This window comes from Rhinoderma darwinii, chromosome 12, assembly GCF_050947455.1.
Source record: "Rhinoderma darwinii isolate aRhiDar2 chromosome 12, aRhiDar2.hap1, whole genome shotgun sequence".
NCBI classification, from domain to species: domain Eukaryota; kingdom Metazoa; phylum Chordata; class Amphibia; order Anura; family Rhinodermatidae; genus Rhinoderma; species Rhinoderma darwinii.
Window position 1 is genome coordinate 65,323,981 of NC_134698.1, and position 13,848 is coordinate 65,337,828.

The window sequence follows — 13,848 nt, forward strand, 5'->3', positions numbered from 1 at the left end:
ATTGGCAAAGTGTCCTGGCAGTTTTACATGGCAGTTAGACAGGGTAAGTGACAGGTAAGCTGTGTGGACTAAACAAACTTGCATACATTATAATTAATACTTCAGGAATTTATCTCCGTTTCCTACGACCAAACCATCGCAACAGGTTTACTGCCTCACTCTTCGTTGTAGCTGTTGGTTTACAAGCCTACCGCCCATTTGGCCCTTTAGTCAATTCTGTCCACATAAGTCCCTCTCTCCTTCCCTCGCCCATGTACAGCTCCCATGCACTATTCACTCTGCTGAATCATCTTAACCCATCTCATCCCACTGCTCAACACAAAGGTCGCTCTCATCACTGAACCATCTGCTGTCTCTTTCCATTCTCCTGCTACTAGCTGCAGGGGACATCTCTCCCAACCCTGGACCTCCCTTTTCTTCTGCCAAGCTCAACCACTTACCTGCCACACATAGAAACCCTGCAAATCTCCTCAACATTTCTTGTCTTCTCCTGTCTCTTAACTGTGCGCTCTGGAATTCTCCGGTCCGTGGGCAACAAACTCACCTTTATTCATGACTTATTCTTTACTAACTCTCTCAACCTTCTGGCTCTTACAGAAACATGGCTACAGCTGTCTGACCTTGCTGCCCTATCTTATGGTGGTCTCCACTTCTCTCAGTCCCCCAGACCTGACAACAAACCCTTGATGGAGGAGTAGGTATACTTCTTTCCCCACACTGCACCTTCCAGGTCATTCCCCCGGTCCCCTCACTCACATTTCCCTCTTTTTAAGTCCCCACCCTCAGACTCTTTCACCCTTTTTCCCTCCGAGTGACAGTTGTCTACGGTCCCCCGGGTTCACCCCGCCAATTCCTGGATCATTTTGCTGCGTGGCTTCCACAATTTCTATCCTCTGAAATACCCACTCATTATGGGTGACTTCAACATCCCCATTGATAACCCAATCTCCCCATCTGCCTCCCAGTTTCTATCTTTAACCTCTTCCCTAGGTCGGTCACAACTTACTAAGGATATGTTCACGTGGCTTATTTTCGGACGTTTTTCAGGCCAAAAACGGCCGAAAAATCAGAAGCAGAACACCTCCAAACATCTGCCCATTGATTGCAATGGGAAAACGGCGTTCTGTTAAAAAAAAAAAACGGCCGCGGAAAAAAACGGCTGCGGAAAAAGAAGTGCATGTCCCTTCTTGAGCCGTTTTTGGAGCAGTTTTTCATTGACTCTATTGAAAAACGGGCGCAAGAAACGCCACGAAAATCGCGAGTTGCTAAACAAAGTCTGAAAATCAGGAGCGGTTTTCTCTTTTCTATTCACGCTCTTGTCCCGCTCTCTGACCACAACCTTCTCTCCTTTACTATCAAATATACTCTGCCTCCTCGGGTCATGTCTACGTATCAGACATGCAGAAATCGACATGCCATTAACACTCAGCAACTCATAAACAGTCTACAGTCCTCATTGTCCCCTATCTCTTCCCTCTCCTGTCCCAATCTGGCTGCCAAACTTTACGATAACACTCTCAAGAATGCATTGGATGAAGCAGCCCCCCCTACACTCCGAACCACCCGACAAAGATGACGACCCTGGCACACGCCTCAATCCCGCTTTCTTCAGCGGTGCTACAGATGTGCCGAAAGTCTGGAGAAAATCGCTTTTGGCTGCAGACTTCCTCCATTACAAATTTATGCTCAAAATTTCCAACTCTGCTCTTCAAACTGCCAAACAAGTCTATTTCACCTCTCATCTCGACACTAATAATCCAAAACGTTCTATTTGATACTTTTCACTCCCTCCTTAGTCCTTTAGTGCAGACACCCATCACAGATCTCGGTGCTGAAGACCTGGCCACTTATTTTAAAGTTAAAATTGACAATATCTGGCATGATATTATCTCCCAGTCCCCGAGTAACATCGATCCCCTTCCCTCCCGCACTCACTCTTCTTCACTTTCAGCATTTGATCCAATAACAGAAGAAGTCGTCTCTAGGCTCCTCTCTTCTCGTCCCATTACCTGTCCTAGTGATCCTATCCCGTCACACCTCCTCCAGTCCCTCTCCCCGGCTGTCACTAGTCACCTGACTTTTTTTTTAACCTCCCTCTTTCCTCTGGTATCTTTCCCTCCTCTTTTAAACATGCCATTATAAACCCATTACTGAAAAAACCAACTCTTGACCCATCCAGCGCTGCTAACTACCTACCAGTCTCTAATCTCCCCTTCATCTCCAAACTCCTGGAACGCTTGGTCTACTCTCGCCTTATCTGCTATCTCTCTGCTAATTCCATTCTAGACCCCTTACAATCTGGTTTCCGCACTCTACACTCCACAGAAACTGCCCTTACTAAAAAGTCTCAAATGATCTCTTGGCGGCTAAATCAGATGGTAAATCCTCTCTCCTGATTCTTCTGGATCTCTCTGCAGCCTTTGACACTGTAGACCACAAACTCCCACTTAACATGCTCCTCTCTATTGGCCTTAAAGACACTGCTCTCTTGGTTTTCCTCCCATCTCTCTGACCGCTCGTTCAGTGTGTCATTTGCTGGTTCCACTTCTTCTCCTCTTCCCCTTGCTATCGGGGTTCCTCAGGGATCAGTCCTAGGTTCGCTCCTCTTTTCTCTCTACACAGCGCCTATTGGACAAGCTATCAGCAGATTTTGGCTTCCAGTACCATCACTACGCTGATGACACCCAATTATATGCCTCATCCTGTGACATCACCCCTGCTCTAATACAAAACACCAGTGATGGTCTGTCCGCTGTCTCTATCATCCTGTCCTCTCTTGATCTGAAACAGAATCTTTCTAAAACTGAGCTCCTTGTGTTCCCACCATCTACTAACCTCCCTAAACCTGATGTCTCCATCTCTGTGTGTGGCACTATCATCACTCCTAAGCAGCACGCCCGCTGTCTCTGGGTTAGTTTGGACTCCGACCTTACCTTTACTCCTCACGTTCAATCACTTCCACGCTCCTGTCATTTTCACCTCAGAAACCACCTCCAGAATCCGCCCTTTTCTTACTGAGGAAACCGCCAAAACTCTCATTGTTGCTCTGATTTACTCTCGTCTTGACTACTGTAACTCATTACTAGTCGGTCTTCCCTGCTCTAAACTCTCCCCTCTCCAATCGATCCTCAATGCAGCAGCCAGTCTCATCTTTCTGACCAAATGCTACACCAACGCCTCTACCCTGTGCCAGTCACTGCACTGGTTGCCCATTCCCTTCAGAATTAAATTCAAACTTGTTACTCTCACCCACAAAGCTCTCCCCAGTGCTGCACATCCTTACATCTCCTCCCTCATCTCTGTCCACCACCCTACTCGGGCTCTTCATTCTGCCAAAGACCTTAGAATAAGATCCTCCATAATCCGAACCTCCCACTCCCGTCTCCAGAATTATTCACAGTTTTAAACGTGCCCTGAAAACACATCTTTTTAGACAGGCCTATAACATTCCCTAATTGGACTCCTTTCCTTGGCCCCCTTATAGATTAGTCATCAGAATAAGATTCCCTCACACTCCCTTCACCCTAATGCACTTCAGGTCCGTCATACACGGATACCGGCTGGTGACCGGCTCATGCAGCTTTATGTTACCACCCCATGTGTATAAAAGATGGCCGAACCATTGTACTGAACACACACTGTTACACTTTGTGTCTCCCTTATTTCCTCATAGATTGTAAGCTCTTGCGAGCAGGGTCCTCAATCCTCCTGTCTGAATTGTAAATTAACAATGTCACTTTGTAATGTCTGATATTGTCGGTTTATGTTAACTCTAAATTGTAAAGTGCTGCGTAATATGTTGGCGCTATATAAATTATTATTATGCCCAGCTTCACTGTTCTTTAATGATTGGTTTTCCTTAGAACTGAAGCATCCTTGCTATGAAATGAATCTTATTAAATCCTATGAAAACAAAATTAACATATTATTGCATGCTAAGCCCATAATCTTAAGAGAAAGCAGCAGATCCCGTCACTTTCACATTTATCCCATTCCAGAGCACCATGAGCTACAGCAGAAACTGGAGAAGAAGGAGCGAGAATGTGATGCAAAGACTCAGGAGAAAGAGGAGATGATGCAGACTCTGAACAAGATGAAGGAGAAGCTAGAAAAGGAGTCTAGTGAGTGCAAGCAAGTGAAACAGCAGGTGGTAGAACTCGCAGCACAAATCCAGGAGCTGAACAGTGTAAGAAAACCCTACATTAACGTTACTATTTATTACACTTGTAGAACTTGTCAAATTAACATTTGGGTGAAATGAAAGGATTTTCCCCGTTTTACACAACCGCATTAGTTGAATGTGCTGAAACGTTGTATTGTATGTCCTTTGACAATTCAGTCTCTTAATGGAGATCTCTGGGACTTACAGCTAAGGCTAGGGGTACACGGGCGACTTTGGTGGCAACATGGGTCACGTGGCCAAATATCGCTGTCACCCTTCTTGCATCGCAAGCGGTTGCCGCCACTTGATAGTTGCAAAAAATCCAAACGGTTTGGATATCTTTCGATAGTCGGGTCACGGCAACCCGCAGGTCGCAACTCTGCCACATTGACTTTAATTTCCTGCGATACAGGCATGGCAACACTGCAATCTTTGGCCACACCACCCGTGTCGCAGCCAAAGACCCAGTGTAGCCGTAGCCTTAACACTGTAGTGTTGCTTTAAGACATCTTTGGCTACATGCACATGTTGCAGAGTTTAATGCAGAAAATCTGCATCAAAACCGCAACTAAATGCAGGTAATTACACAGGTAAAATCCACACTTAAGTGAGTTGTCCAGACTGGGGACTGATTTTCATATGGTCTACCTATCACGGTATATGATTGGTGGGGGTCAGACACCCGGACCCGTAGCGATCAGCTGTTCCGTAAGCTATACAGTGGTTAGTGCCGGAAGTATAGCGGTCGTGCTGCAGCTCTACTCCTCAGGTCAATAAGAGCAGAGTTGCTGTAACCCATCATGGTCGCTATTCAGTGACTGGAGCCTTCTGCTTCTGGCACAGACCACTGCATAGCTTCGGCCCCGGAACAGCTGATCTGTGCGAGGTCTGGGTGTTTGACCTCCACCAAAGGTATACTGATGACCTATCCTGTGGATAGGTCATTAGTATGAAAAACAGTCCCCAGCCTGGACAACCCCTTTAATATTGCGCTTTTTGATGCGATGTTCGGTTGGGATTTTACATTTTAATGCAGACACAGGTGCAGATTTTATGCTGTGGGTTTTGGTGCTTTTTTTTATAATTATTATTATTTAATAAACTTGTCACATGCATTTCCACCTCGGAAATATAAGATAAATTGACAAACTGCTTGATTATTTTTTTTTTTAAACGACACCGCTTGTCAATTTACATGAAAAAATTCTGCAACTTATAGATGAGGTTATAGATGAGGTTAGTTGAAATCTCATTTCCTTTGCTGGTACTGTATTACATCCTTTGTACACGACCGAGTTCAGGCTGTAAAAAGTGGTCCGAGCGTCGGCCGCATCCACCTGTACCGCGGTCGGAGTGGGTAATGCGGCTGACACTCGGACTGTTCTTCATGGCCCGAACTAGGTCGTGTGCATTGGGTGTTACGCTGCGGATTTGCCACAGGAAAATCCGCACATAAGCATCGTGTGCATGTGGCCTTATAGTTAAATGGGTCCTACTGATAGATGCCATTTTTTATAATAAGCTCACTGACTTTTGGGTGAAATTGTTCTAAAGAATTGGAAATCATTACCATGAAATATTTGTAAATATTGTATTCAGTAGATTCATAATTTTATTTTTTTTCTCTCTCTCTCAGCGAGCAGTCTGTGCTCCCATTCCGGGAGGGCCGCCTCCTCCACCAGGAGCCCCAGGCGGTCCAGTACCGTTGCCTCCTGGAAATAAGATGCCTCCACCGCCACCACCTCCACTTTTCGGAATGGCTCCTCCACCACCGCCACCTCCACCCCCAGGAGCTCCGCCTGCACCACCAGGAGCTCCACGATTAGGATTTATGTCTGCAGCTCCTGGACTTCTAGGTTCATCTCTGAAAAAGAAAAATATTCCTCAGCCAACCAACCCACTTAAATCCTTCAACTGGAATAAGCTTTCAGAGGTACAAGTGCTATTAACCGTACACTCCTACAGTAATTCAAAAAGAATGGGAATATGTTAATTATTTTTGAGTATATATGTCCCTATTTAGGAAAATACCAACCACTTCTATATGTTAACATATCCCCAAAATAACCTTTAAAGTAGCCCATAAGTCTTCAGGGGACCCTGTTCTTACAACGATGTCCTGTGGATATGCCATAAATGTCTATGGTGAAACTCCTTTACGTGCTGGTTTTAGGAATAATCGTTCTTGGACTATGTTCACAACGGCAAATTACAGTTTTAATTTGGCACGTAATAAGCCTCTAAATATACTTGCAATATGCCTAGAAACAGCAGCTATTGAATTCAATAGGAAATACGCCATGTAGTTCAGATGAGGCGTATTTGCACACCGCTAAATTGAGATATGTCGCATAAAAATATGCATCGTAAAAAGAAGTCATGTCATTTCTTAAGGCGTTTTACAAGTTTATTTTCCATTGACCCAAAAAAAACAAAAACTCAAAATAAGCATCAAAAAACGCTTTAAAAAAGAAAAACGCTTTGGAAAATCTGTTCCAAAAACTTCCGGATTTAGAGTGTTTTCTCTTGAAATCGGCCTCGTATTTTTCTGCTTCAACCCTAAACCGTGTGAACAGACCCTTAGCATGTCCATACTTTACCCCAAAAATTATTTATTTATTTATTTTTTTCTTAGAACAAACTGGAAGGAACTCTCTGGGTTGATATTGATGACACCAAGGTGTTCAAAATTTTAGATCTGGAAGACATTGAACGGACCTTCTCAGCATACCAAAGACCACAGGTAAACTCGCTTCACAATTTCCCATGACTCATTTAGAATTTAGGGTTTTATGACCTGCAGAAAAGCACGTTACCTCTGAACTAGCGCTTTTTTTGTTTGTATGCATTATCCTAGTATAGAAGATAATGTAATATGAGGTTCTAACTACTACAATAAATTTGATTGTTCCTACCCTTCAGGTTATCTTTCCACTGGTGTTTATCTTTATAGAGTATACGCTAAATCTATTTCATTTATTACATTCAGAGTAAGTTATATGTATAATAGAGAGATACATATATCTAACTATAGTAAGAACACTTATTACTGCCCTGTACACGCTCAGTTGTATGGAGTCGTAATATGGCACCCCCACTGTACTTCTGTATGCCTGTGGTTTTATAGTGGGGCTTTTTCTGTGGGATTTCATACGAAATCAGACCGAATAAAAAATGTGACATGCTGTGTTATGGAGGTATTCTCTTCTAAAAGCGTTGCCTTTTGGGGAGCACGTCTTCATAATACAGTGTTAAATGACCACTAGTAAGTAGCTCTGCCTTTTGCATGAAGTCTTTAGGTTTATACGATTAATATATTGCACAGGTTATGTTTACTTACTGTTGCGTGTCCATGTTTCTAATTGGTAGGGATGCAGCAGATTTAGAGGCGCCCTTAATCCCGCCCGTGCATGATATTTACAATTCATTGAATGTCTGTGAATCCTGTAGATTCTCTTTGCTGATGATTTGCTTTCACAATACATGTACTTCACTGTAGATTTACCCAATGACTCTTTTCTGCAAAGCATCTATTTAAAACGTACTAAGTGTTGCTGATCTGCTTTGGCCACTTTCTATCTCTTATCTCTTAATTTGCTGCCACCGCTGAATTGCACGCAATGATTGCCTTTCTTCCCATGCTTGGCTGCTGATACGGCTACAGGATTTCTCCATGAACAACGGCATCAAGCAGGTAAGGTCGCTGCTGCTGCTGCCACTTCTGGTATATGATATTAACTGCAAGAATGTGGCAATGGTTGGATATAAAAGAGCAGTGTACCAGTTACGCGTTTTGTGCATACACTGACTTCAGTGAAATTCTTCAGTGTGCTGTCCGTTTTTTTTAAACTGATGGCACACTTGACCCACTTCCTTCTATGGGGCCACGCACACATCAGTTGTTTTTTTGGCGGATCTGTGGGTACGTTCTGAAAATTATAGTACCGGTCCTATTCCTGTCCGTTTTCATCAGCCTTCTCTTTTTTTTTTTTTTCTGTACATTTTTTAATTTTGATTAAAATAAACGATTGGCTTTAAAAATTACCCCTCCCCCGCTTTTTTTTTTTTTTTTTTTTTTTTAAATCAGTCATGGCTTCCACTCAATGTCTGCCTGGAATTTCTTATCTTATATGTGCAGCTAGACATGATGACAGAAAGAAGTGACGGGTCAATAGCAAAATAGCAATGTGCAGACATCTTCCTTTTATGTTCTTCATACACAATCCAACATAAATATTGTAGAGAAGAAGCAATTGAAGTCGTCGTAGGGTTTCCTTATCATGTGTTAAGAGGATGTCTTTTGCACACACACACTCTTGAGAAGAGACATTCAGTGCTCTGGTACCGTATTCAGTTTTTCTTTTTTAAGGCATATACATTTATAACAAAGCTAATTCTTCACCTTTAACTTATACATACTTTGCCGTCTGACATGGGGATGACTTTAGTAGTGCCTCAAATTTATTATTAATGGAGTTCTCCGCTTAGCACAATACCTACCTTTAAGCAAAACACAGTGTCCCCCTGTTGGAACCCCAGCGATCCGCTGTAATCTGTGGGGAAACCCGGCAGTAAGTGATCAGTTTCAATGCAGCACCACCAGAGGGGAAATTAAGCATTACAGTGTCCATTCAAATCAATGAGTTGCCTGTAATACAGGAGAGGACAGGTCCTCCAGAGCAAGAGACGCTCTATGTTCAGGATCCTCATCGGTTGGCCAGAATGAGCAATTACAGAGGACCCCCCCCCCCCCTCTATCAACAATTCTTTAACAGGGTATCTAAAAATATGTCGTCTAAACTGGACCATTCCCTTTAAGGATGATGAGGATAATTTATTTGCAAAGCTTTACAGTAGATGGATAAATTGAATTCTTGGAACCCCATGTTAGTCATAACTGAGCCCCTTACTCTTTGTTGGCAGTAAATTGAACTGCAGGAATACAAAAATTGGCATAACTTTTATTCTAGCCTCAATCAGGTGATGGATAGTAATTTCATATTACAGATCATCTGCATATAATAGTGACAGACGGCAGAATGCTACTAGCTGGTTTTTCCCCACAAAAAAAACAAGATTCTTACACCTGTGGGCCCATCAGCCCTAGGGCCCCTTAGCAGCTGATACGGCTTTAGTTATGTCCATTCAGATTAAGCGGTTAACCTTAAAATAAGCACGAACACAGATATTGGTTAAAATATTTGCAAACTATAAAACATAGCGGAGATGTCCTGCAGACGTGTGTGTGTGTGTGTGTGTGTGTGTGTGTGGCTGACTCTCCCTTGCTTATCCGCTTTTTTCTGGGGACACCCACCTATCAGACATTTACAGTATGTACTGAGGCAGGCATGGCACATCCAGTCAACTTTTTGTCCTAGTGAGGATTTAGAGAAGGCCAGGAAACCACTAGAATACTACTAAAATCGCTCCCGCTCAGAAAGCTTCTTATGGAAAAAGTAAAAAATGTTTTGTTTTTTTTAAAAAAAAGGGCGTAAACCCTGAATATTTGCTACATAATGCACATATTTTGGGTTGGAGTGTAAATACGTTGTTTTTTTTTTTTTGTTTTCACATTTACTCATCTGCAGAAAAGTAACACAGACCTAAACTTTCTGTTTTAATGACCACTAAACCCAAAATATAAAATCACAAAAATTTGGCAAGTATTTTTGATTTACGTTTTCAACAATTCTAAAAACAGAGAATTCACCTTTTTAAAAGGGGTTTGCTGAATGTCAAACCACTGTGACCCCTCTGGTTGCCAGAACAAACTTACAGCACCGCTTAGTCCCCGTTTGTTTGTTTTTTGGCGGCCACACGGATAGCCTTCTGCTATAATGGGCCGACCATGAGTCCTCGGTCTCCTCTTGGCCTTCTTCAAAAACGTGCTTTTCCTACTGCCTTTTTTTTTTTTTTTGGGTCGCCTTATTACAATTTCAGGAGAGAACTAGTTTACCTAGATTTCATAGCATGAGGTTTACAGCACTGATTTAATTGGAGAAAAATCGAACACATTTGTCTATTACATACACAGACCAATTTAAAAATCTTCCTGATAATATTCTGACCAGTTCTAATGAAATTTACTATTTGCTGTGCAATAAAATCAGACTTTTATAACTATATTTTTGGATTAGTGGTCCTTTTTTATGCACTATACACTATGTACCAGTGAATGATTACTATTAACACAGTTGTTTTTGTTTTTACATTTTTAGAAAGAGCCAGATTCCAATGATGGTACACTCAGTACGAAGAAGGTGAAAGAGCTTTCTGTGATAGATGGAAGGAGGGCGCAGAACTGTAATATTCTTCTCTCCAGGTACGAGTTCTATAAAGCGAAAAGATTACGGGTAAGGACACAAGAAGTGGTTGCACACCGGGCTGCCGTTTGATTGTAACGCTAACCAGCTAAGGCCCCATGCACACGACCGTGCCCGTAATCACAGTCCGTGATTACGGTTGAGGACAATCATCAGCATTTGCGGACCATGCTCCCATTATAAACAACGGGAGCACGGTCCGTAAAATAAAAAAATAGGACATGGCCTATCTTTTACGGAAGGTTTCTACGGCCTGGACACCTTCCCGTAAATATACGGGAAGGTTTCCGTCAGCCATAGAAATGAATGGGTCCGTGATTACGGACGAAATCTACAGTAGTGTGCATGGGGCCTTAATTCTTAGGCTGGGTTCACACGACCTATTTTCAGACGTAAACGAGGCGTATTATGCCTCGTTTTACGTCTGAAAATAGGGCTACAATACGTCGGCAAACATCTGCCCATTCATTTGAATGGGTTTGCCGACGTACTGTGCAGACGACCTGTTATTTACGCGTCGTCGTTTGACAGCTGTCAAACGACGACGCGTAAAAATACAGCCTCGTCAAAAGAAGTGCAGGACACTTCTTTGGACGTTTTTGGAGCTGTTTTGTCATGGACTCCAATGAAAACAGCTCCAAAAACGGACGTAGAAAACGGCGTGAAAACGCCGCGAAAAATGCGAGTTGATAAAAAAACGTCTGAAAAGCAGGGTCTGTGTTCCCTTGAAAACAGCTCTGGATTTTCAGACGTTTTTGTTGACTACGTGTGAACATACCCTTAAATAAGGTCCACACGTTTTTGCAGGTAAACGGCAGTCTAACCTGCAAAAAGGAAAAAAAAACACGGACATCAATCATTTAAAACTGAATGGTCTTTTAGTTTGTGGCTGCTTTGTGTGTCTTTACCCTTACAGAGAACTTGAAAGCTCAATTTATTATTTGAACTAAGACTACGAAAATTGCAAGTAAGGTCTTCAGACTTTCCCGCAATCTCACGTTCCATAAATATTTGCATAGGTTACAGTTAACCTCTCCATAATATTCATTGTTTCCTCATTTGGCCAAGCAACTATACAATATCTGTTTTCAATGAGTAGAACTACCCTGTACACCACAATATTTCGCCTATCATGTACTTTACCTAACTGGCAAATAAAACAAGAAATGTCCGGGATCACAGGGAGATTGTTGATCCAACACTGAGCGATCGTAATCCTAGTCAGTCCGTCAATAAGAAGAAAATACATTTCGTTGTTTGAAATATTGTAACGTTGTTGGAACTTTTTCAAGGCCTTGTTGTTTAAAAAGGTTACAAAAAGATCACTAGCGAAGTATTTTATTTAATTCTTCTAATGATTTTTCTTAATGCTGAGGAAATATCTTCTAGAAGCTCCCGGCACAACAGATCTAATATGGTTAGAATAGTACAGTCGAGGTTTGGATTTGCGCAAGACTTAGGCCTCATGCCCACTTCAGTCTTTTCCTTCAGGGGGCTATCCGGTTTTGTCACTGGTAGCACCCTGAACCCATTTATTTCAATGGGCCCATTCACACTTCCGTTATTTTGACGGATCCGTTGTTCCGTCAAAAGTAGAGCATGTCCTACTTTGGTCAGTGATTCTGTGACCGTTGGGCCCATAGAAGTCAATGGGTCTGTCAAAAAAAACGGACCACATAGAAGGCTTCCGCGTGCCGTCTGTTTTTGACGGATCCGTTGCCCTAGCAAAGGCGGGGCGTGCCAAAGTTCACAGACTGGGACATGTGACAAGTTCAAATAAAGTTCAATACCTTCTGTTTTCTTAATGGAAACACGGACGCACAACGTCCGTTTAAAACGGAAACACGGAACAGACACTGGGTACACATGGATACCAAAACGGACACACGGATCCGTCAAAAACGGCCGAGAAAACTGTGATGGAAGTGTGCATGAGGCTTAAATATGTTCATGATTGTTGAAATTTCTGAAAATTATTACAAACTTTTATATTCTTGTCCTTCCAAACCAATTAAAATAATATTTAGTCACTTAAAGGAACAATAAGGCTACCCACACATGTAACGGATTTGTTGCGGATTTTCCATAGTGTATTTCACTCTTATATGAAAAATGGGTGCTGTACGTAGTGAACATCTAGAACAGATTGAGCATGCTCTAAATTCTGTGCAAAAAATGTTCAGCGACCTGTCGATATGATTTTTTAAATCTCGTTCACTTGTCCGCAACAGACTTCCACTGCGGATTTTTCGCCCGCAAATCTGGACTGGAAAATCCACCACAACAGATCCGCTACCTATGCAGGGGGCCGGATTTCCACATTGGGGTGCGGTTTTTCAGACAGAATTTCCGCTGCCTAAAACAGCACTCTTACTTGCCCCCTCCCTCTTTTGATGACGTTGCAGGCCATGTGACGCTGCAGCCTGTGATTGGCTGCTGTAGTCACATGGGATTAAACGTCATCACAGGAGGCCGGACTGCAGGAAGAAGGCGCGCATTCTGTGTATGTATGTTTTTTTGGGGGGGTTTTCTGGAGTTGCAATTTTTGTGGCGTAATCGCTGTGATAAAGTCGCAACATATAATCAGCTAAAACGCAGCATGAATTTACATGCTGCGGTATTAAATTCTGCACCACAGTTCAATTTATTAACATTTACGCTGCGTTTTTTTCCGCAGCGTGGGCATGAGATTTGTTAAATCTCATCCACTTTGCTACTACAATAAATGCTGTGGAATTTCCGTACATCATTCCGTTGCGGAAATCCCGCAGCGTTTACGCTACGTGGGAAGCCAGCCTAAGAATAGATAAGGCAAAAATCGCTATGTCGCGACCAGCGCGACAGGACAGTCCAAATTTTTTTAAATGTCATTGGCACGGCAACTTAATTCACTACTCTCAATAGAAGCAGCCAAAGTCGCTATGTACTTCTAGCTTAAATGTAGAAGATACAAATAATATATAGACTTCTTTTATATATTTCTCGTGTACCAGGAGATCACCCCCCCACCTTATCACAAACCGGTCTATGGCTGTAAGGCAACTGGCTGCAGCAAGAGACATAGAAGACCAAAAACCAAAGTCATTGCTTAGCCAAACACTGCGTTCTGTCAGCAGGATTGTTGACTAGAAGTTTTTTCTTTTTGTTTACTTTTATTATTCGTTTTTGGGTTTAGTGTTCCTTTTAAGTTATTGAAAACCTTGTTCTTGGCTATATATGGATTACAATCTATGATTGTAATCTTTACTTTGAAGAGCACCACAGGCCCTTTGATCCAACAATTTGTGGGGGGTGGTCTCTGGTCTCAGACCCACCAGTACTATCTTCTGACATCTCTCTAAATATTATTTTTTTATTTATTTA

General features: G+C 42.4%; 1 protein-coding gene across 4 annotated transcripts in view; it reads left to right on the plus strand.

Moving 5' to 3' along the window:
* The window catches only part of DAAM1 (dishevelled associated activator of morphogenesis 1), a 165,972-nt gene that overhangs the window by 116,770 nt on the left and 35,354 nt on the right, over nucleotides 1-13,848 (plus strand). For 3 of the 4 annotated variants that reach the window (XM_075843565.1, XM_075843567.1, XM_075843566.1), the window contains 5 exons: nucleotides 3,999-4,186; nucleotides 5,799-6,095; nucleotides 6,798-6,905; nucleotides 7,827-7,856; nucleotides 10,381-10,484. In XM_075843565.1, the coding sequence (XP_075699680.1) occupies nucleotides 3,999-4,186; nucleotides 5,799-6,095; nucleotides 6,798-6,905; nucleotides 7,827-7,856; nucleotides 10,381-10,484 (727 nt within the window). The remainder of the gene's footprint in view (nucleotides 1-3,998; nucleotides 4,187-5,798; nucleotides 6,096-6,797; nucleotides 6,906-7,826; nucleotides 7,857-10,380; nucleotides 10,485-13,848) is intronic. The other variant, XM_075843568.1, reaches the window with a different exon arrangement.